Here is a 19,570-nt window from a genome sequence, read left to right on the forward strand (position 1 = left end):
GCTTCAATATGATTCACTTGTACATCCAGTTTTCTTTCATGCATTCCCATCTGATCTGCAAATTGCTATGCACAACATATATGCATTATTGCTTGCTTGCTTTAATTCATCCCACTGCATGCATGCTTTCCTATTTCATCCCCTGGATGGCCTCCCGCCCTTATATATATGTGCACCAACTTATTGAAATGAAAACACCACCTGCATATATATATATATATATATATATATATATATATATATATATATATGCTGCCTTAAATACTTTTTTTTTCTGTTCTACCCTCAGACCAAAAACAAAAACCAAAAAAAAAAAAAGAAAAAAGAAACGTATATTAAAATATTTATATTTAAAAACAACACAGTAATTAAAACACGTACCAACTTTTAGACATTTAATTAGTGCCCCTTAAAACCTTGGAAAGCCATCAGCTTTACTTCGTTTATGCATTAAAGAGTTTGATAATGAAACTCAATTCGCCGCACCACATCAAACTAACTTGCCCCTGCGCTGCCCGCCCCAATGCATGTATATATATATATCATAGCGTAAATGGAACCGGCATGAGTACGCTACGAATACGTATGTTTGTGAACAAGTAATTAAAGAGAGCGCCAGCTAGTCGGTCTACTAATATAAGTAATTAAAGAGAGCGCTTGTAGGTCAGTCAGTCGGTCTACTTGGTGGTGACTGAGCGGTCTGAGGCTATGTCGTAACAAATAATGTATGATCACAAGTAAAGTAGATTGTATTGCAATTCAAAGTAGATCACATGTAGTGTGACGTTACAGAGTGACGAAGGTTACAAGTATAGAGTGATTGTTACAATAAGACGAATCTCACTAGTAATATATGAGAACTAGTGAATATGACAAGTGAGGAGGAGACCCTCCTATTTATATTAAACAAGTCGGTCTAAGCATTTGATAATCCGATAAGCTGCAAGTGGCTTGACGTGACATGCTCTTGTTGACTTGGTTAGACGGTCACCACGGAGCTGCGTGTAGGTTGATTGTCCAAGATGACAGAGCTGTTATTTCTGCAAGTTGTCGGCCACCGCTCTGCAAGTGCAAGTTGGCCTCCATTACTTGTCGTGTAAACTAGGTGTTTCAATCTCGTAGGTCGCATCGCACCGTAGGCTGACCGTTCAAGCTACAGTAGGTCGGCCAGGTGACGCTCGGTCGGGGCGGTTGCAAGGGTGATCCAAGAACCTCTTTACCTATCACGAAGCCAGTTAATGCGAGCAATACGTTTTGTTACAAGTGACTTAGTTCTATCGGAATGATGGTTGTAATGGATCAACGGGGTGATCCCTAACAGACCGACTCTACGGATTAGTCCTTGTGCGTATTTACTCATCAATATATAAATCGTTATACTGAGTTACGAATTAAAGCTAGTAGTTTGTTTATACTTGATTATTGGATCGGCCTAATGTTAAACGTATCAATGCAACTATATATGCCTGCCAAGTCACTGTCATTGTTGTCGTCTTAAATTAAACAATACGTCATCATATAAAATATGTTTCCTTTTGTATTAATATATGTTGTTAATGGCCGGATAGTTAAAGTTTAGTAATTTATTACAACTATGTTTGGTGCGTCATCTTGAAAATGATGTACACCGTACCACTCCATCTCTCTTTATTATATAATACTAGTTTTATATGCGTATTGCGCGAATGGATTAATGCCCAATGTTTATATTTAAATAAATATTTGAAAGTATATCAATACAAGATTATATAGGAGAAGTTTATACATGGGTAATTGAATGTCAAATTTTTTTTATTTAAATATCTAACTCAAAGTATATGAATCCAAGATAATATAGAAAATTCATTATAATTATTACTAAGATAAATGTTTGCAACCTTGTAAAATTGATAGTCTAAATATTTGGTCTAAAAATGATAGTCTAAATAAATACTACTTTTAATTTGAATTTTTCTAAGTGTTCTTAATTCTCTTTTGAGTAACATTGTGATTGTCTTCATCTTTACTATTTGTTCTCATTCTTTTTGTTGGTAGTGTGTTATTTGCAATTCGGTTATTATTGGTAGCATAGATGACAACGCCATGCAATGGGATTATGATATAGGAGCTATGGACTTTCCTTTAGGTGTTCTGTTTGGGGTTCATTTGGTTCAACCATTATTGTTGAATGAGTTATTGTGGATAAAGAAATCCCTAGTTTAAGAAAAAAAGATTAAATAAATTAATAAAAATTTGAAACCTTAAAATATTATGTATTCCAAAGATATTAAAAGGTAGTTTCTCGCTTCAATTTGCTGTGTTATGGGTTATTTGAGTATTTTCATTGTCAACAAATCCCCAAGTAGTTAATATGATTGGTTTCAAACTATTCTTTTTTATTTTTTTTTATGGTATTAAAGAAATACATATGTATCATTTTTTGGTGTAACTACTAATTTATTTAATTTAATAAGAGTAAAATAGAGTGATTCCGCTTCAGTTTGTTGGGTTATTATTTGAGTACTCTCTTTGTCAACCAATCCCCAAGTAGTTAATATAATTAGCTTCAAATTATTTTAAAATGTTTTTTTCATAGTATTAATAAAATACTTGGTAAATAAATATATAAAATTATTTTGTACTATAACTTTGATATTTAATTAAAAGATATTGTAAAAATAAGATAATGGACAATGTAATGAATATCAATTGATAAATTTGAATGTAAAGAATCTTTGCATGAGAGAAAATAAAGACAGTATAACTAATGAAATTATTTCTCTTACTTAATTTAATTTTTTGATAATGAATAATTTTTTTCAAATAAAGGTATTGTAGACACATAATTCTAAATTAAATACATATGTATCATTTTTTTTGTAGCTACTAATTTATTTAATTTAATAAGAGTAAAATAGAGTGAGAAACTTAATTGTGTCAAATTTGATTGAGATGAGGTTCGAACCTAAGATCTTTCTTATAGAAATTAATGGGTATGTTAAAAGTTAACGGAATATTAACGGAGAAGAGAATATTTAACGGAAAACTTAACGGATAATCATAAAAGTAAGGTTAAATTAGGTAATCTCTATTAATAATATTAATCTGAATTATCTTAACCATCTATTTGATTAAATAATTCATCTGAACCATCCATTTGGTTAAATAATTTGACTGCCATTTTTTCTACCCATTTTAGGCCTAACACTCTTTGGCTCTTATTAGTATAGTAGAAATAAATAAATTTATTTAATTAATGAAAACTAAAACACACACATATATTAGCTACCTACCTACCTATACTGGTGACTTCATCAACTCATATCAAAATATAATATTCATCTCAGACATTAATTATTGTATAAGCTTAATAGCATAGCTAGTGTGGTTAATGTGTTTGCTTAAAGTGGCCCAGCCAAGCCACCCATTATTAGTTAGAGCTTATGACAGTAATGTGGTACGTCTGAATTGAAGCTTATAGTGTACTGTATGACTAAACAATCAGATTTTACAACACTATACGTACCCTTAATAGTTTTAATAATTCTCTAACATTCCACATTATATATATAGAAAGAGAGATAGAGATGGAGTTAGATTCATCTATCATATCGGATCCATTGCATTTCTGTCCATCAATCTTCAATTCAATTCTAGCTAATTCCAAATCTCTAGCCAATATTATATAATGCTAGCTATATCATCTCCCACCCTATCCATGCATCACGTATAACCATCCTCATCATATTCAACCAGACTATGTTTTGTTAAAACTGCAATTTATTTTTTTGGGAGACACTACATCACAAATTGACATCATATATACATTATGGGACTAACTTTAATTTTCTTATATTATTATATATATTAGCTAGCTTAGCTTATGATTTTTTTGGCAATGGTTCCGTTATAATCCTTAGCTAGCAAGCTAGCTAGGTTCAATTCGAAGAAATTAAAATGAAGTCAAAGCTCAATTATTGATATTGAGATGACGATCAGGGCAGATAGTGTTAAGTTATAAAAAAAAAATTAAAAATTAAAAGCAATAGTACGTAATTTAATGGGCGCGGTAGTAGATTACCTATTACGTGCAGTGCACAAACAAATGGAATCCACATATACAGAAGTTTACGGATAGGCTAGGATTCTTGGTATCAAAAGAATATATCTTATTTTACTATTATCATTATTATTATTTTCTTGGAATCCACTATCCATCCATGGCTGATGTATTGAATTTAGGAGTTGATGGATGGGATATGGAAGAAGCCAACGGATGACGACGATTGAGAGTTGACGAAATGGGTTTTTTTTTTTCTTTCTTATTAAAGTATAATTATATTGGGTCAGAAAATATATATATATATATACAAACAGCTGACGTGGATACAGATATGCTATACATTTTATTTTTTGGCAGTTGACAATAATATTAAAATAAAAAGTTGCAAATAATGTATTAAAACAAAATTAAGGGCGAGGTGCAAGTGTCAATTAGTGGTGATAGGGATTATTCCCTCTTTAAGCATCATACGAATAAGTGGTTGGGTCACCGATCACTTACGGACCTCATTATGACCTGACCCATTCCGACCTTTACTTCGGCTCGGATGGTCGGGTTGTAAGCAACGCCATTGCAGACTTATTTGTCGCCGATTAGTTATGTACTTGTAACTTCTTCACTTGCTCACCGAGAATACATCGGTTGGCCTAATCTGACTTGCCACGTGTACGTCGTTGTTTCCGCTTGGTGTTGGGCCAATGCATGATCTACACATACTCGTCATACCGAGAGGGCGGAACTTGTCTTCTTCTTCTTTTTTTTTTTTTTTTTTTTTTTTCTCTACCTATAAATACTGCATTTAAAGAAAAGAAGAGATGAGACTTTTGGCTATGGTGTTACCAATATAGCTATTCCCTTGGAGGTTTGAAGGCCCATTGCGCAATCTCCCGAGGCAAAAACCTTGACCCAACATCACGACTTACGAATCAGCTCGGCGAATATCTTGTACCTAGTTCCCTACACTATTAATAAAATTACGATATTTTACACCATATAAGTATTTATTATTATCAGTGGCATGAAGTGACTCTTACAAATAAGAGGTAATGAATTCAATACAAAGTTAATATTGAGTAATGTTATTTTGTATATTAAGATATAAAATTGTGAATATTGAATTTTAAAATTATGAACATAAAATTTTAAAATTGTGAACATGGACCTGAATCCACCTTGTAAGGTGGACTCAGGTCCATAACATAATTTGATAAATAATAATGAGCCCAAAATAGATTTAAAGAAATTGGGATATGTAAAAGCCCAATAGCCCAGCCCATAAAGTAAGCAAGATGCGGCTAAGTGCTAACTCCTAAGTCCTAACGCAGCGAAGGAGTGAGACAGAAATATCCGGATTCCGGCGGGCGACACACAGCTGAGCTATGGAGAGTAGCAATTGTTTTCTTAGAAATAGGTATTGGGTGCTCAGGCATGGTAAAAGCATTCCGAATGAATTAGGTCTTATTGTATCGTCCATGGTAAGCGAGATTGAGTAATTTTTTATTTTTTATTTTTTATTTTTTAAATATGATTTCTCTCACTCCCGCCCAGCCCACTGTAATACTCTGATGATATTTGTTTGGCCAGGAAAATGGCATCCTGGAACAGTATAAATTAGGTGCCGCCGGAGTTGAACAAGCTCGATTAGCCGGGGACTCATTCCGTAAGGTAATTAGGAATTAGGAATAAAGAAAGGGTGGCTTGTCTGATCGATTCCAAAAGTGTGTGTTGTCAGACTTGGGGGTTTGGATTGCTTCTTCATTATTTCTCTACCTCCCTATTTACTTGTAACTTACAGGAGCTGATAGATAACAAGTTCCAGCCTGAGAATGTGAGAATCTGCTACTCCCCATTCTCAAGGACCAGGCATACCGCACAAGTAGTTGCATCCCAGCTTGATATTCCATTTGAAGGAGCACAGTGCATGGTATGGTATGGTGAGCGTGAGCGGTGGGTGGAAATTATCAATTTATCATCATCTATTATTATGTGTTGTACCTGAGTTTACCTACTCACACACACACACACACACACACTAATAATAATAATAATAATTCTGCCTAGCAGGTTATAAATGATCTTCGTGAACGGTTCTTTGGCCCTTCTTATGAGCTTATGTCGCATGATAAAGTAAGTAGTAACTTCCTTAAATGGATGGATGCATATATACTGCTCATTTAAGCTTCCATTCAATGAATTATTATTATTGTCAGTACCCAGAGATTTGGGATCTGGATGAGAAGGACCCTTTCAAGCAGCCTGAAGAAGGTGGGGAAAGTGTAGCAGATGTTGTTTCTAGACTTACAAATGCATTAACCAGCATTGAGAAGGAATTCCAAGGGTAATCATTGATCATTTCCAGATGGAATTATATGTATGTGTATGAATTGAATGTGAATGTAATGTTTTGGTTGGTTATAGGTGTGCAGTGCTGATTGTGAGCCATGGTGATCCCCTGCAAATTCTGCAGACAATCCTTAGTGCAGCAGGATCCTGCAAAAATGAATCATTCGCTTCAAAAGTAAAAGAAATCACAGTCCCTTCCATTCTCTCCCACCACAGGAAATTTGCTCTTCTCACTGGAGAATTACGTGCAGTTCCATAATTAGTCTCAGCTGCTTCCATTCCATTTATTATTCACACAATAAAATCCTCCTGCAACGTAACTCATTCTCTTACAATTATAATAAGGATTATGTGTGTGTGTGTGTGTGTTTTGTTTAATGTATTTTGTGTCATGAGTTATATACTAGTAGGTGATTACAAAATTCTGATCAGTGCGGATTGCAAAATATGCTTTTGAATACCCATAGTCCCATACCTCAACAATGGGAGAAAGTGACTGCTGTGGGTGCACAAAGCAGCAAATATTATGAAGCTTGCAGATAGATGGTTTATTTTTGGAGTCTTGTCGTTAAGTTGCTACTAACTACCCTCACCCTGGTTGGAATCATTGTAGACAACTGCTCTGCTGCATGCATGCATGCGTGATTTGGTGACGGTCACCTCAGGGAATATTGGAGCTGAATGTGCATGCAGGCGGTTTTCGAGCAAGGTGGTGGTGCTTCAGCAGGAAATGAGAAGATAATGGAGCAGAGAGGCAAAACCTGTAGCCATGATAGTTGACACATCTTCAGTTTCCTTCATTTGCTGATAGACGGACCAACGGAGTGGAGACGGCTGTGAAGCCAGTAATTGCTCAACCTGGTGTGGTGGTACATACAGGAAAAAAACATCTTCGAGGCCACTCAACAAGTCAAGTTGTGGATTGCAAACTTGGAGTCGTTTCTTTTTACATCCTTTTTTTTTTTTTTTGCACATTTCCACTGCTGCTCAGTAGTGTCACTACTCAGTCACTCATTTCACACACAAAATTTAAAATAAACATCATACATACCACATATACATAAGATACCCAAACTCTATGAGACTAGCAAAATAAAATCTTGGCCCTGTTTGGTAAATAATAAGCATATCAGTCAATTTTGACTTATTTAATCACTATTAGTTGTTTGGTTAATAAGCTTTTTGTAACTCCAAAATACTAAAATTTAAAAGGCTACTATAAACAGCATTTCCAATTAGCTTTTTGAGAAAAGAAATTATATCAAACAGCTATCAGCTAACAGCTAATGGCCCTGTTTGGTAAATAATTAGCCTATCAGCCAATTTTGGCTTATTTAATCACTATTAGTTGTTTGGTTAATAAGCTTTTTGTAACTCCAAAATATTAAAATTTAAAAGGCTATTCAAAGTAACATTTTCAATTAGCTTTTTGAGAAAATAAATTATATCAAACAGCTAACAGCTAATTTATCAAACAATTTTCTACAATCAGCCAATGTTATCAACTAATCATACCTTCTAACCCAAACAGCCAACAGCCATTTACCAAACAGGACCAATTTATCAAACAACTTTTTACAATCAGCCAATGTTATCAACTAATCATACCTTCTAACCCAAACAGCCAACATCCATTTACCAAACAGGACCAATTTATCAAACAACTTTCTACAATCAGTCAATGTTATCAACTAATTATACCTTCTAACCCAAACAGCCAACCCAATCCGCCAACAGCCATTTACCAAACAGGGCCCTTATCATTGATGCATGGAACAACATAAGAAACAATATGCCAATACTGAGAGAGACACCAAAGGAAACCTTTTCATTGATAAATAATATGAACCTATCAACCTATCTATCTATCATTGTATATACGAGCAAAAGATTCTAAACCAAGTCAATCACTGACAATCAACACTCATGTGTTCCAACTTCCAACAAGACAGTGAACCCCAACCCCTCCCCCCCCCCCCCCACTCTTTCCCAACCATTGGGGAGAAAGGCCCACTCGCCTAGAGATTAGATAACAGAAGCAAGGCCCCATCCAACACATACTTCGAATACTAAAATTCAAGTGCAAGCTGGAAGGTCTTAATGTCTATCTGCCCTAGCCAGCACCTGAAAGTTGATTCTGGTCAGACAATAAACAATAATAAATTAATAATACAAAAGCTGTACTGATACCATTGAAAGATAAGAGAACTAAAAAAACTTAAAAAGCAACAATATATCATGCTCCCATTGGAACACAGCATACTGTACACTAACATCAACTTGCCTAAATACAACTACTCTGACAACATTAGAATGCACATACTGTGTTTGAAATCACTCATGCACACTCATATCCTTGGGGCACCGCTAAGAAGCATGCATGCCATTTGTTATCCATTCTTATATAAAAAATATAAAATAAAATCACTAACCATTATATTATCCATGTCACAGTGCAGGAACCACCAAGGACCATCCTTTGAGAAAATCCTGAAAAGTAAAACATACTCCACACATGAGAAGCAATGGCATCAAAATTTTTAAATATAATTTTAGTCAGCATCTACCAATAATTCGAGTATAAAAACGCCCAAATGGCTAGATTTTGGTATAGCATCATGAAAAATATTGCTAAATGCACATTTAATCCACTACTAAATACAAATACAAGTAGCAGTTTGCTTTAGTGGACAATCTGTACTATCCACAAGGAGTCGTTTTTGATAGCCAAGGCTTATGGCATGCCCTGGCCATGGAGTGGAGTAGTATCTCCTTCACAACTTTTAGGTCCCCCCACCCCACCCCACACACCCAAAATAAAAAAAGAGAGACTAATACAAGAAGAAGAAAAATTCAAGCAAACTTCTGGTCTACACTCTACATGGAAAAACATGAATCATAAATAACTAGTCCCTAGGTGGCACCATATACTTGGGTCTTAAAAGTAGTTAACACCTTGCTATTCAACCTGAACAATTCCTTTGAGAGGGCCAGGATATCCTTTCAAATACATAAATCAAACTAACAATCTGATTCTGGTGAAACAGAAAAGTGAGAAAATTATAAAAGACAAGCTATCTGCTGCACAATATACACATGCATAGGGAGAGAGAGAGAGAGAGAGAGATTCTGCAGTATTTTTAACCTTATAAAACCAGCCATCATTCGCAATCCCATGAAAAGGGTCAAGCCCAACCAAACACCCTGAAGACCAAAAACTCTTGGAGCATAGAGCAAAAATGCAGAAGATAAAGCACCCACTAACATCTGTAATACAAAAGCATGTGTTATGGTACACCAAATGTTCAATATACGTTATAACATTATGGAATGTGAACTTACCATAGAACGAGCTGCATATGCAAAATCTGAAACACCATAATGGAGACCGTCAAAAATAAAAGCTAGAGCATTTATCGGTTGACTGGCACTCACAAACTGCAGTGATTTCATTTTTTCAAATTAGATATATGATAGCAATGCCCCAAAGAATGCAAAGAAGCATCAAACCATTAGAAGCCAGAGGGCCTCAAGCATACCAATACACCAGTTTTGACTACTCCCAATACTTCCATGTCCTTGGTAAATAAAGTTGCCAGAGAAGCAAAAGAAACACCCAACGCAGAGGTTAAAAAAACACCAGTAACCAGTCCAATCTGTTAAAAGGTAACCGATAAAATGAATATTAAAGTCTAAATTTTCAATTAACATATATAATTTTTGTTGTATATAAACATATCAAGTAGTAAAGAATCCGGAAACAACCAAGCACAACTTGGTAAGACAAACCTTCAAAACAAAGTGTGTAATCTCCTTCACAACCCTATAATCACCCTTTGACGAATAACTGGCAACGAGTGCCTAGACAAAACAAGAGTAAGATGTGTAAGAACACGCCTATACAAATAAATTAAGAAAGAGTTAAAAGGTGGGCACATGAGACAAATGTCAGTTAGAATAATGCACATGCATTTTACCTGTGCAGATGCAGCCAGAGCATCTGTGAGTAGGGAGACAGCCAACCATACTTGTAAGCATATTTGGTGAGCAGCCATTGCTACAGGACCTTGACGAGCAGCCATTGATGTACCAAGTGTCATAGTGAAAAGGACCGAAAGAGTCCTTCCAAGTAGAAAACCACCTAAATGGGATATCAAATGGATTACAAAAACTATCTTGTCAAAGTAAAATGCACAATACCCTCCCCCCCCCCCCCCCACCCCCCCAACACACACACAGAGAACAACCCATCTGAAGTTTAGATAAACGTCTAAGAAGCATTCAACAACCACACAGCAATGGCATAATGAGTTTGCTAAATACCACATCATAAGCCCTCAGATAAATGATATTATGGTCAGGAAACAAATGCTTCAGTATTTCATAGACCTGCTCAATACATCAACTCACCAGATTTCAGATAGCCACCAAATTGTAATTCTCCCAGTTTTGGGGGTAACAATACAGCTCTCTTATTCAAGCACCAAAGCATTGAAAAGGTCACCAAGTATCTTGAGATTGAAGATCAATAAAAAAGTTACTTAAATTTGAAATGAATCTGAAAGAAAACAAGATGAGGTATAAAATAAAAATATATAGGAGTATAGGACCAAAACAGGTTAATGAAATTGTTGACATACTGTGATATGACAGTGGATATGGCAGCTCCAGATACACCCAATTGGTAGTAGAACATAAGTAATGGAAACAAAAATATAGCCATAAAATTTCCAATAGCTGCAGAAGCAATGAATTAACAAATTAAGAAAATGTAAATCAAAGAGCATAAACATTTAGATAGATGCTTGTAATTAAATATTTCATTGCAAATACCATCTGAACTGCAAGTTGCAAATGCTAGCAAACAACTATCATTGAAGATGAGGGGAACTGATCTATTTAGGAGAGGACACTTATCTACTTGTCAATGCATGATGCAATTGAACAGTAAACATTGAGAGATCACAGAACTTGCCTAAACAGAACATAGGAGTCTTTGTATCTTTAAAACCACGAAAAATGCCTTGAAGAGCCAAAGAAACTACGAAGGCAGGAGCACCAAGAGCTCTCAGAGCCAGAAACCTTTGTGCTGGAGCTCGCATAGGTGAAGTCTATTATGAAAATAACTTATTAAAACATATCACTTAAATAGAAAATAAAAATAAATAAATGAATAAAACAATTACAAGTCTGCATAAATGCCTGCAAGCATAGGAACTAGAATAGAAACCATTGCCAGCTGGAGCTCACATAGGCGAAGTCTATTACGAAATTAACTCAGTAAAAGATATCACTTAAATATAAAATATAAATAAATAAATAAAATTAAAAGTTTGTATAAGTGACTGCAAGCATAAGAATTAGAATAGAAACCATTGCCAAAACCTAGTGCCACCTCATTCAGACATCATAGCCTTAATTAGCAGATGAAAATATTGAAATGTTGCCACATATTTCACAGGGATATTTTTCTCTATAATTAAGTATGATGTTTAGGTATAGATAGTATAACCTAGTCTCTTTTTGCTCTTCAGATAACTTGTCCTGGTAACAAGTAGTATCAGTTAAAATGATTATTTGATGAACGATTGACATGCTTATGTAAAATCCAGAAAATTTCTACAAGAAAATTGATTAGCAGTAAAAATCCATTTTCATAAATAAATTAAGTACTTTAAATTATCAAGGCAAGGAACTATGTAAATATCACATTACCACTGTTTAAACTTTAAAAGATGATGTAAAATAGCAGCTGTAAAACAATCCCAATTCACTGTAAAAGCATTCATAGCACATACAAGCAAAACCAAAACACCACTAAATATAATGGAGTAATCATACATGTGAAATGCCCATCAAACTAAGAAGCGGACCAGATCCCAAAGACAAAGCTAAAGCTTCAATGATGCCAATGCCAACTGCCAAAAGTAATGCTGTGGAGACAGAAGAAAGTTGATGCCTTTCTGCTCTGCCATTGAAAGGTTTACTCTTGGAACCTTCATCCCCTTCTGCATAATAGATAATCAAAGGAATCAGAAATATTAACAATATAATTGAGAAGCCTGTCCTTTTTCTAGGAAATCATTATATCATACTAAACTACTAAAGTAGTATAGTCCTGAGCATATCAAGTTATGGAAAAACCACTTTCTTTATCCTAATTAAAGTAAATCAATATTTTTATTAACCAAATATTTGGCATTTTAATTATGAGTAAAATGTATTCTTGGAGCCAAAATAAATTTTTTTGGTTAAAGATAACTCCTGTACAATTTAAGCAAGAGATCTTCTAAGTCCCACATTGACTATTTAAAGAAGTTGGTAATAAAATTAAATATAAGAGATGAATAAACCTATATGAATACTTATTGCTATACATTTGACATACTTTCAAACAAAAACATAAATCTCATATTTTTAAATTTTTAATCTAAATAGTATTCAAACAAAAGGGATAACATAGATATTAACGTTATTCTTGTTACTGTATTATTTTACAAAAATTCAAAAAGTAGGAATACTCTGTTCGATATGTTTCTCAAAGTAGTAAAACAAAAAAGAACATATTATTAAAATATTGGCATTTAACTATGTAGATTAATATTAATATGTATTAAGTTTACAAACAATGTATAGTCAATTTATTAGATATTATATATACTCTGTTCCAAATATATACCTAACTGCAGATCATCATGAGACTATAATAAAATTTGTATATGTTTCCACTTCTATTTTCTCTTATTACTAATGTCATAATTATAAAATATATCACAAGTCTAATGCAAAAATTTTGTGACTACCAAGTTGCTGGTCAATATATCAAACCGATTTAATATCATGTCAAATCTGTATTCAACTCTATACTTTTTGTCACTTGCACCTCTGTGCATCAAACAGAGTTTATTCTAGTTTCATCAGTTAAAACTATCACACTTTTCACTGTTCAAAAGTTTACAAAAATTTATTTGTCCACCTCACCTGATGGAGAAAATCCAGTCTCACTCTTAGCAATATCTTCAGCAACAAATGATGTTGCAACACTAAGTAGAGGAATGTTAAATAGTTTTGAAATGACATTAAAAACTGATATGGAAACACCAGCAGAAGCCAACTCCACAGAACCTATGGAAAAACAAAGAACAAAATCCAGTGAGCAATGAAATAAAATGAAAATAATCAAGCTCCTAACCCCACCCAAAACAAAAAGAAAATCGTTTGATGACCATTGGGCCCAGGAATTGAAGTAAGAAAAGGCATTGGTTGGAGCCCAGTGTGGCCACCAGAGATCAGGGGGTCTCTCACCAAAGTACCCAAAATAAATAATAATAAAAACTTTTCAGATTTGATAATAGAGAAAAGCAAAGGTATGGTTGATAGCCAGTATGATCAGAGCTAGTGAAGTAGTGTAACATTCAAAGTATGCAAGCTACAAAAGGTCTATGCATCAGCCATAAGACTAATAACAAAGCTAACAACCTGTGAGAAAAGAGCTGTGGTGTAGGTAATGCATTATATACATATATGTAGTGGCAAAATTGTGAATAATCAGCTTCACATTGAAGCATCAACCTTACCCAAGCGGCCAATGTAAGCAGTCTCCATCAACTGTGTCAGAGGATCAATGGCTTGACCAGCAAGTGCTGGTAAAGAGAGTATGACAAGTTCACGCTTAATATCCTGGGAGTGAAGTGAAGCAGTAGTAGAGTCTGCCAAGTAATTCCCAATTCCATTGGTTTCAGAAGAAATAGTTTCACTTAATTCTCTGAGAGAAAAATTTAAGTAAAATGAATGAGGAAATGGTGTGACGAGATTTAGCTTAAAACTAGTTAGAGGCAAAAATAGAGTAAAAAAGACAGTAGCATAATTAGAGGTCTTACAGGACCTCTCCGCTTGAGTTTGAGAGGGTATTGTCTCCCACAGCAGAAACATCCTTCTGCTTACAAGATTGAACATCAAAATTTGAGCTAGCAGGATTATTTGCCCTCAAGAAAAACTGCTTCCTTGGGTGGATTAATTGTGAAGATAGAAAATTGTTTTGGTTGCTTATGGACAAAGAACAATTCCTACTGCCATCTACACATCTCATCCTACTACTACCAACTCTTCTTAAACAGAAATTTCGAACGGGGTTTGATTGTGTCGGGTGGAACTTAAACAATATTTCCTTCATCAATTCCCGTTGTCTAATGTCATGTCGCAGCCCGTTGGATACCGTGCTACCACTCAATTGAGAAAATGCCATTATTAGGATTTGGTTATCTTGGATTCACAGTCCAATAGATTGTCCTGAAATGAAACAAAAGGCATGGTATCTAAAATTTGTCATAATCCAGAAAAAAATAAAAATAGGACACTGATAACTGGACTACATAAAGAGGGGAATTCTGAAGAACCTCTCTCTGATCAATATAGGCATTCAAGGGCGAGGTGGTGTTCTGGGAGTGGCGACGGAACAGAGGTAAGAGATGAGAAGCAGCAGTGAGAATGAAGAAATTGGAGAATTCTGTCAAGTGTAAGTGTTATGTGGCAGAGTATAACGGTGGCAGATATGTGCAAAAGTAGCATAGAAAATAGATAACGAAAGAGCGGAAGGAAGGATTGCACCGCTAGAACAGCCGGAAACAAGACAGACAGCGGTTCACAGCAACAGAACAGAATGATAGGCGAGAAATTAGAAGAAAGCAAAGGCGGCAAAGCCAAATTTTGCAATCGAACCTGGGCTTACGAATTACGATACCGTATCCGTAGTAGCTAGCAGTAGTCGTCTTCGTCTAATCCCTGGTTTCTCACGCCTCCGTGAGTCCGTGCCGCGCCAGTCGACAAGTTTTTTTTTTTTTTTTTTAAGTATTATATCAACCATATTATGTATAAATAATGTTGTGATGTAAACTGAAAAGCAAGTATAATTAAGATGTGACTTGTGACTTTTTGCTATTATTGTAATCACTATAATTGTGTTAATGACATGTAGAAAAAGTTTAAAATAAGTATATTGTCAAATTTAAAATAACTATATTGAAAACATTTATATATAAGTTATATATATCTTCAAAAAAATATATAAGTTATATATAATTGGAATATCCAAAGTAGTTGACTATGTAACGTTTTGTTAGGAAATTAAAGTCTCGTTACACCAATCAACCATTATAAGTTTACAACTATCATGTATTGAATCAATTGACAATTGCCTTATGGTGATAAGTATGTTGAGAATGATATTATTGACCTTTGTCGTTTAATAATAGAGTATTGATTTGAGCATTTCTCAAATGTGATAAAAGACTTAGAGCTGCGGAACACATGCATTTACAAGGAAAATCTCCTTTTAGTTTATAGTACTCCGGCTTTATATATAATATATTGATCTAAATTATTGTGTTAGCTTATTGTTTATGTTGAGATTGTGAGTGAGAATAATCGCCAAAAAAAGTAGAACTGGCCGGATTAAGTACGTAATGCGCATGACTATGCAAAGTTATATATGTATGTATATATATTTTAAAAGCTAAAGTCCATTAACCTCAGTTCATCTGTTTCGATTTATGAAAGTCAAACTGGATCGGAGTTGATGACAACAAAGAAGAAAATAAAACTAAACTTCAATTCCAAGCTAAGATAAATTAAACGTGTCTAAATATGGTTATTAAAAGCATGGGATAGTATAGGGAGATGGATTACACGATTAAGGTAGATAGGTAGAGATGAAAACAAAGCAAGAAATGAGAAGAAAGTCCCACCCCCATGCTTGCTGCCTTAATATTGCGCCGCCATTCTCTACAGCTACACACAAAAACAAAATATTAACATACGAGCATACAATAATAATATATATAATAATTAAAATGTAATTATATATAACATCCACCGTATAGTATAGCGTAAAGCGGCAATTAAATTAAAGCAGCTAAAATGGGGGCGCAGGTAGCACTTACTTGGGCAAGTTGAGGTGTTGGGGGCGGATGCGGTGAGAATGGTTTGGTTGGTGTAACCAGCATAGGCACACTCTGTTACGCCACAACCGCCACCTGAACCAAACTGGCATGGCGTCGACGGGCATGTTGCCCAAAGAGACGATTTTATTTCTGTGCGTTCGCATTCTAAACTGCTCCGTCCGCCACATACATACAATAATGCACCAAATTGATTGATGACCAGTAAAAAGAAACTTATTTAATTTAATAACAAGGGGACTTACTTCCAGTTATTAGCAGCATCACATTTGCACATGACGCAATTGGCAGCAGTGAACACGTAAGTCCCATTTGGAACAAGCAGTGGGTAGTCCAGTGAAGTGTTGCTTATCATTGACGTACAAGCTGCGGGCATATATATATATATATATATATATATATATCATTGTTAGCTCAAAAAACTACCTATACGACATGCATTAACTAATTTCATGAGTACTTACTACTTAGCTAGCTAGCTAGGTTGCAATATAATTCATCATAGCAATAACAAAATTTATAAAAATATGTTTTATGGAAATGAAATTAATTTCTTTTTAGTACTATTATATTAAGTGTACAAGGTGCTCGGCATGAAATTAATTAAGAAGCTAGGCAGGAATTGAAATGTAAATTTAAAATATATACTTGGAAGAGGTACGTCAAGAACCGCCCCGGCCTTGAGATCCTTGGGACTCGTTAATCCATTGAGCCTGAGCAGTGTATCCTGGGAGGTGTTGTACTGCGCTGCAATTGCGTCGACGGAACTTCCGGGCGACACCACGTGTCCGTAGTGAAGCACCCTCTGCCCATCCACCTCATCACAGCTGCAAGGCAGTGGGATCCACAGCTTTTGCCCCACAAATATCAAGTTGGCATCCTTTATGTTATTGGCGGCTTGAATTTGGTGGTCGGTCACCAGGTTCCCGAACACCTCCGCCGCGATATGGTAGAGGCCGTCGCCGGGAACGACTGTGTAGACGGGGCGCTTGTTGGAAGTGCCGGTGCCGTTGGCGCAAGAGCAGGTGAAGGGAATCTTCAGGGTGTGGTTAGCGATAAGGGTTTGGTTGGGAGGAGTGGTTAGAGGGAGGTTGTTAGCGCCAAGGATAGATCGGAGGTTCTTGACATTGAAGAGGGCTTTCACGGCGGAGAGAGTGGTGGTATTGGGCGAGACATAGTCTATAATAGCGTCGCAAGTGCTGTTGCTGCTGCATTTGAAGGACGACGACTGAGCTTCTACAACCATTATCAAGGAGGAAATGGTAGTAGTAATTATAATTACTAATAGAAACCTATTATTAACCGAATTAGCCATTTCCACCGTCCAATTCGATAAGTAAATGACTGCAGCAGGTTATCTATCAGATCAGCAGACCACCGGATCGAGCTTTGACTAACAAGTTAAGGCCAAAGGAGATATGCAATGTACAGCTAGATCCAAGATTAAGAATGAATTCTATATTAAAAAAAGAGATCGGGGGAGATAGATGGATAGAGAGATATTCTTTTTTGTTCTTAATTGATTGGGTGATGAAGAAGAAGAAGAAGAAAAGGGATAAGCAGTGATGCTGTACTGGAAGGCAGGCCGGGTAGACTTAATAAGACTTACTAAAAAAAATACCTACTTTAATTTTGCGGTACGGCTCTATCTCTTCAGACCAATCACTTTACTGACTGGGAGACACGGAAGCAAGCATGTGAATGCAAGTCAAGTGCGAAGCTCCCCACTTGTAGTAATTGGAAATTTAATATTTATTTTTTGGTGTCAGCGAATATAGCAGTAATAGGAAGAGGCCATAAACATACATACATGGTGCAAACTCAACTCCACCTTTCAGATCATTTTACTTTTTAATGTGACAAAAAATAATAAATTAATTTTAAAATGTAAATATCAAAATTTTGAATGAAAAAATAAAAACATAAAAAAAATAAAAATTGAAAAGCCAAAATACCTATCCACTTCACTATTAACTCTAGTCTAGTACATATACCTAAATATATAAATGATAGCTAAGCTAGCTAGCTAGCTCATGCATGCCTGCACGTCTTGATCGAGACAAACCATCATGCTCCCAATGCTGTTGGACTATATATATATATATGCTGTTTGGTCTTATATACACGAGACGAATATTTGGGTTTCCCGGCCAACTTCATTAATAAGAGAGGGGCAGAGTGCTGCCTCTAGGAGCATCATTATGGGTTATTTCGCGAAAATTGAGGAGTTTTTTAAGTGTGATTATGAAAGAGAAAATGGAAAAAAAAAAAAATTAAAATCTGTGTTCTGTCAGGCGCGCCTCAGGCCTTGCACCGCACGCGCCCGCTGGGCGCCTGTTGTGGGCGAACAGCAAAGTTGCTCCATTGTCCCATGTCTGCAAATTTACTGTTCCATGCACCCCATTTTGCAGAAGCAACCCACCCATTCTCTCTCTTCTCATTTTTGATTTCTCTCCCATGCCATGTAAGCTTTGGACTAACATTATCCCCACCAATAACCATTGGTGGGGATGCTCTTATAATATAATTAAGACAAAGGTAACTAACAAAAATATAATTAAGCAGCACTGCATATGTACAGCAGTAACGTAACGCAAACAAGTCAGTGTGCGGAAAACCAACGCGCATGCAGGTCACAACAAACAGAGAGCCACATGCAAACTCCTTTCCTGTTACACATAGCACACTTGTCGTCCACAAAAAAGAGACAAAATTTCTGACGGGGTAGACCCAAGCTCGGGGTCTAATGCTCGAAAGTAGAAGATAGCCGACCTAGAATCAAAAGGAGGCAAGGGTGGACGCAACAGACGATTAAGGAAGCGACTAGCACGGGCAAGGGGTGGGCCGATTAGTCGAGAATCGGCTGGTGGACGAAAGCGGATGAATAGAAGAAATACAACAGGACTCGGGCTAAGAGGGTTGAGTGAAGAGGCTAAGCTTTGCACTTCGAAGGATCGAGTCATGACGAGGAGGACGAGAAGGAAGACGACACTTGTATAAAGGAGGGTACGAGGCTAGGGAAGTTGACAGAGAAGAGTCGGTCATACCAATCACAAAGCAGTAGCCGGGTAAGGATGCCGGAGAGGTAAGGCGGTGCGGGGAAGGTGAATTTGGAAGTTTCCTAACGGCGATGGAAGGCAGGCGCGGATTTTGAAGACAAAACATAGAAAGAAGATCAAAACACTTTAGGAAATTAGGCTAAATGTAGTAACGAAGGAAATCTCCAAAT

The 19,570-nt window shown here is 35.9% G+C and overlaps 3 protein-coding genes across 5 annotated transcripts; 1 reads left to right on the top strand and 2 right to left on the bottom strand.

The window, feature by feature from the left end:
* Positions 1 to 5,369: 5,369 nt before the first annotated feature.
* LOC116028609 (phosphoserine phosphatase 1) lies at positions 5,370 to 7,444 on the top strand. The gene is made up of 6 exons (XM_031270371.1): positions 5,370 to 5,517; positions 5,627 to 5,707; positions 5,838 to 5,966; positions 6,107 to 6,169; positions 6,253 to 6,380; positions 6,461 to 7,444. The coding sequence occupies exons 1-6, from the start codon at positions 5,422 to 5,424 to the stop codon at positions 6,642 to 6,644; spliced, it is 681 nt and encodes a 226-aa protein (XP_031126231.1). The 5' UTR covers positions 5,370 to 5,421; the 3' UTR covers positions 6,645 to 7,444.
* A 914-nt stretch (positions 7,445 to 8,358) lies between these two features.
* LOC116028606 (protein DETOXIFICATION 45, chloroplastic-like) lies at positions 8,359 to 15,209 on the bottom strand. 3 transcript variants are annotated; one of them, XM_031270367.1, is made up of 16 exons: positions 15,104 to 15,208; positions 14,782 to 14,891; positions 14,266 to 14,674; positions 13,963 to 14,150; positions 13,367 to 13,510; positions 12,227 to 12,393; positions 11,361 to 11,496; positions 11,026 to 11,122; positions 10,796 to 10,896; positions 10,363 to 10,526; positions 10,175 to 10,246; positions 9,925 to 10,041; positions 9,728 to 9,823; positions 9,531 to 9,652; positions 8,818 to 8,875; positions 8,359 to 8,509 (listed from the first exon to the last, which is right to left on the bottom strand). In XM_031270367.1, the coding sequence occupies exons 3-16, from the start codon at positions 14,628 to 14,630 to the stop codon at positions 8,483 to 8,485; spliced, it is 1,854 nt and encodes a 617-aa protein (XP_031126227.1). In that variant the 5' UTR covers positions 14,631 to 14,674; positions 14,782 to 14,891; positions 15,104 to 15,208; the 3' UTR covers positions 8,359 to 8,482. The 3 variants fall into 3 exon arrangements, with proteins under 3 accessions (XP_031126227.1, XP_031126228.1, XP_031126229.1); XM_031270369.1 differs by having other exon boundaries at positions 8,367 to 8,522; XM_031270368.1 differs by lacking the exon at positions 14,782 to 14,891 and having other exon boundaries at positions 15,104 to 15,209.
* A 693-nt stretch (positions 15,210 to 15,902) lies between these two features.
* On the bottom strand, positions 15,903 to 17,940 carry LOC116028608 (lysM domain-containing GPI-anchored protein 2). The gene is made up of 4 exons (XM_031270370.1): positions 16,990 to 17,940; positions 16,587 to 16,707; positions 16,324 to 16,493; positions 15,903 to 16,171 (listed from the first exon to the last, which is right to left on the bottom strand). The coding sequence occupies exons 1-4, from the start codon at positions 17,654 to 17,656 to the stop codon at positions 16,074 to 16,076; spliced, it is 1,056 nt and encodes a 351-aa protein (XP_031126230.1). The 5' UTR covers positions 17,657 to 17,940; the 3' UTR covers positions 15,903 to 16,073.
* Positions 17,941 to 19,570: the final 1,630 nt, after the last annotated feature.

The sequence above is a fragment of the Ipomoea triloba genome, chromosome 9 (genome assembly GCF_003576645.1).
Source record: "Ipomoea triloba cultivar NCNSP0323 chromosome 9, ASM357664v1".
Lineage (NCBI taxonomy): Eukaryota > Viridiplantae > Streptophyta > Magnoliopsida > Solanales > Convolvulaceae > Ipomoea > Ipomoea triloba.

What these genes read in the sequence shown, in the direction of transcription:
- LOC116028609 (XM_031270371.1), top strand. Translation starts at nt 5,422, where the DNA reads ATGGAGAGTAGCAATTGTTTTCTTAGAAATAGGTATTGGGTGCTCAGG. An exon ending in GTCTTATTGTATCGTCCATG is followed by an intron (nt 5,518 to 5,626) that starts GTAAGCGAGATT and finishes TTGTTTGGCCAG; the next exon opens with GAAAATGGCATCCTGGAACA. An exon ending in TTGAAGGAGCACAGTGCATG is followed by an intron (nt 5,967 to 6,106) that starts GTATGGTATGGT and finishes TCTGCCTAGCAG; the next exon opens with GTTATAAATGATCTTCGTGA.
- LOC116028606 (XM_031270368.1), bottom strand. Translation starts at nt 14,630, where the DNA reads ATGGCATTTTCTCAATTGAGTGGTAGCACGGTATCCAACGGGCTGCGA. An exon ending in GACTGGATTTTCTCCATCAG is followed by an intron (nt 12,394 to 13,366) that starts GTGAGGTGGACA and finishes TCTATTATGCAG; the next exon opens with AAGGGGATGAAGGTTCCAAG. An exon ending in GTTTGATGGGCATTTCACAT is followed by an intron (nt 11,497 to 12,226) that starts GTATGATTACTC and finishes TTTTCATAATAG; the next exon opens with ACTTCACCTATGCGAGCTCC.
- LOC116028608 (XM_031270370.1), bottom strand. Translation starts at nt 17,656, where the DNA reads ATGGCTAATTCGGTTAATAATAGGTTTCTATTAGTAATTATAATTACT. An exon ending in GATGCTGCTAATAACTGGAA is followed by an intron (nt 16,494 to 16,586) that starts GTAAGTCCCCTT and finishes CGGACGGAGCAG; the next exon opens with TTTAGAATGCGAACGCACAG. An exon ending in CAACACCTCAACTTGCCCAA is followed by an intron (nt 16,172 to 16,323) that starts GTAAGTGCTACC and finishes TTTTGTGTGTAG; the next exon opens with CTGTAGAGAATGGCGGCGCA.